At 41.8% G+C, this 3,398-nt stretch overlaps 1 protein-coding gene across 1 annotated transcript; it reads left to right on the top strand.

Annotated features, from left to right (window-relative positions):
* Positions 1–414: 414 nt before the first annotated feature.
* LOC133975370 (proteinase-activated receptor 1-like) lies at positions 415–1,814 on the top strand (the record flags this gene model as incomplete). Its single annotated transcript, XM_062413299.1, has 1 exon — positions 415–1,814. A coding segment is annotated over one exon (1,086 nt), but the record flags the coding sequence as incomplete, so codon positions are not given.
* Between the last annotated feature and the right edge of the window lie 1,584 nt (positions 1,815–3,398).

Here is a 3,398-nt window from a genome sequence, read left to right as displayed (position 1 = left end):
AAAAAATTAATGATCAATTAATTTATTCTCAATCAAACTAGTTACCAATGCTGATAATCACTTGAAGAAGTAAAAAAATAATCGTTTCAGTTCTAGAATATTTATCATATGAATTAAAAGGATTTGTCTACACCTTGATCAAACAATCTTTGTCTACATCTTGGATCCCCTGACTCTTTTTCTCTCATTTCTTCCCAGTTACACAGGAAACGACTGATTATTATGAAGAAGAAGAACCTGGTCTATTAATCTCAGCATATATATATGAAATTGAAGAGTTATCTATAGTTCAGGTAAGTGAAGTGTAAAATATAACTATGAACAACAGGATATTAATGCTTAAAAAAACAGTAACAAAAGAATGTTTATGCATTAGGAAATGAGCATCAACGGGCCAGCGGTGCTGAATAAACTAACATCAACGGAACATGGGTGCTGAATGTAACCAGCATCAAGAGGGTGAAAATCTCTGAAGAAGCGCTGTTGTTTCTCACTGGCTCTGTGTCCACCATCCTCATCCCTTCCTTCTACACGCTGATCTGCCTCTTCAGCTTGCCGATCAACATCTGTGCAGTGGTGGCCTTCACTCTGAGGATCAAACCCATGAAGACGGCGGCCATCTACATGTTGAATCTGGCCTGTGTCGATGTGCTCTTTGCTGTATTGCTACCCTTCAAGATCTCCTACCACTTTGGCGGCAACAACTGGGTATTCGGCTCACTCATGTGCCGTGTGGTCACTGCAGCCTTCTACTGGAACATGTATTGCTCTGTTCTGCTCATAACTTGCATCAGTGTGGACCGTCTCCTTGGTGTAGTCTATCCTCTTGACTCTCTGTCTTGGAGGAGGCCAAAGAAAGCAATCATGGCCTGCATCGCCATGTGGATATTATCTTTCGCTGGCACTGTGCCTCTTGTCATCGACGACCAAACTTTTTCCCTCAGTCAGCTGAACATCACCACCTGCCACGACGTCCAGCCTGTGCACGAGATAATCTTGTACTACAAGTCCTACTTCATTGCCCTATGCTGCGCCTTCTTCATCCTGCCTTTGCTCATCACAGTGGTGTCCTACACTCGTGTGATCTGGGCACTGAGCAGAGTCCAACGTGGCGTTCTCGGAAGTTCAGGCAGAACAACAAGAGCAGTGGTGATGACTGGAACAGTGCTGGTGATATTTGTGCTGTGTTTCACACCCACACACTGTGTACTGATGGCACGCTATTTGCAATTTAACGGGGGTGCTGAGGCGTTCAAAGAGACCAGCTCCTACGCAGCCTATCTAGTTTGTATGTGTTTAGGAAGTCTGAACTGTCTCCTGGATCCCCTGGTCTACTACTTTGGCTCATCCCAGTGCAGGAAACAACTTTCCAGCACACTGAGGTGTGAGAAGCTTTTGGAGGACATTAGTGGACATTCCCTTTCTGGCCTCAGTAGTCGCTTAACTAGGATGGGAACAACCAGATCCAGTGACCTGCAGGTTGATGTCCACCTGCAGTGACCTGCAGGTGGACACCAAAACTCAATTTTGGTGGCAAAATGAAAACCAGGGTTTCTTCAAAACCACATGCTTTCAATCAGTTCAAAAAGATAGACTATTGTTGGGATTTTAAATTTTAGCTGGTGTGTGGGTCTGACTGAAACTCTAAACAATAAAGCAGGAAGGGGGGGCATGAACAGTTTGGGCCAGATATAAGGCCTTCACAAATGTATTATTAATAACTTTTTCCTTCCTAGTGTTTAATCCTGAAATTAGCTAGAAATGCTGGACAGTCTCAGTTTAAAGTTATTTACCTTTAGAATGCAGCTAAACACATACCATATAACTATACTGCAACTAGTGATGTTATCATGTATTCAATTCATATAATGTTAGATATATTATGTTATGATAGTTGATTACACTCTTTTAATGATTTTGTTATAATCTACATTTGTGTAATACACCTTTTGCTTGATACACATTTATAGGTATTATATTACAGAATAAACATCACCATATATTAGTAGAGCTACATGATTTGGCAGAGATTACTGAGTGTTTTTTTCGTTATATTTTTTTAACACACTTCTCTTAAACTTGAAAATTCATAAAGAAATTGTAAAAAAAATATCAGAAACCTGGACACAGACCTCTCCCATAGGGGTGGAGTCTAGCCGGACGTTGTCATACTCACAATCGATCGTTTCGGCGTCGAGTCTATTTCTTGCGCTTTACGCGAGCGTATCGCGCCAGGAAACACACTGAAAAAATGTTTTTAAACAATATTGATGATATATTTTATATGATATAAATGATCAAATATGCATCCCATACTTTGTATTCCCCTTCTGTTGTCCTGGAGTTTTAATTTTACCAATGACATTATTAAATGTCCCCCTCTGCCCATCCACTACAGCCACACAAGCAGTGATAAAGATAAAAAGAGAGGGGGGGGGGGGCTACATATTCTCCACATAGGCTTGAGTGGATGATACGTAATTTACCCTCCACACCCGACATTTAAAGCTGCAAACAGCGGAGAAGTTCTTCAACATGGATGACATTAAATTAATAATTGAAGTGGAGAAGTGCAGTGAGTTGTATGATCCTTGGAACATGTTGTATAAAGAAAACACCAAGAAAGACAAATGTTGGGACGCTGTTGCTTAATGTTGGAGCAACAAGTAAGTATATGCTTTTAATCTACTGGATCAACGGGTGATATTATTAGCGCTGCCCGGAGGTTCAGCGTCGCTTCAGTGTCCGGTGTGAACAGCCAAGCGCCGGCGCGATAGGGATTAGCGCGGGGCTTTGGCGTTGCGTCCACGTTCTGTGTTCCTCTTTCAAAATGAATGCGCTGTCGATGTCTTCTAAAACAGACTCAAATGCAGCATCTACACAGCTCAGCTCTCCAGCGGCAGGCATTCAACCTAAGCGCACTTTGATGACGTGGTTGATAACGTTACCATTGATCATCTGTCCATCATCATATGAAGCCCGCCCTGACAATCTGATTGGCCCGGTCGGGCATAATTTCTCCCCAACGGAGCAACTCCAGACCGAACTTCCCGACCTCAAATGTTGTGGGCGGGGCTAAGTTCGTCTGGCATCCAGGCTAGGTGGAGTCTGCTTAAAGTAAAGATCTGATATAGCTTGATTGATGAGAATGAAAAGAAAATAATTTGTACAATGTCATTGATGTGTAAGGGAAAAAGAGGACCAAGACAATATGTGCTTCAATAGAAAAGTCATAAGCATGCACCTGTGTTTGTATATGTAATAATTGTCATACTGTCTTTGCTTGTCTGCTTCCTCTCCCCTTTACACCTTTTGCAAAAATCGTATCCACACACACTCGCATACAAACCTACAAACCTACAACAATAACATGACCTAACTACAATTTTATCCCCTTT

The sequence above is a fragment of the Platichthys flesus genome, chromosome 19 (assembly GCF_949316205.1).
Source record: "Platichthys flesus chromosome 19, fPlaFle2.1, whole genome shotgun sequence".
In the NCBI taxonomy this organism is placed as follows: domain Eukaryota; kingdom Metazoa; phylum Chordata; class Actinopteri; order Pleuronectiformes; family Pleuronectidae; genus Platichthys; species Platichthys flesus.
Note: the sequence above shows the minus strand (reverse complement) of the source record. Positions and strands in the feature narration are given on the sequence as shown.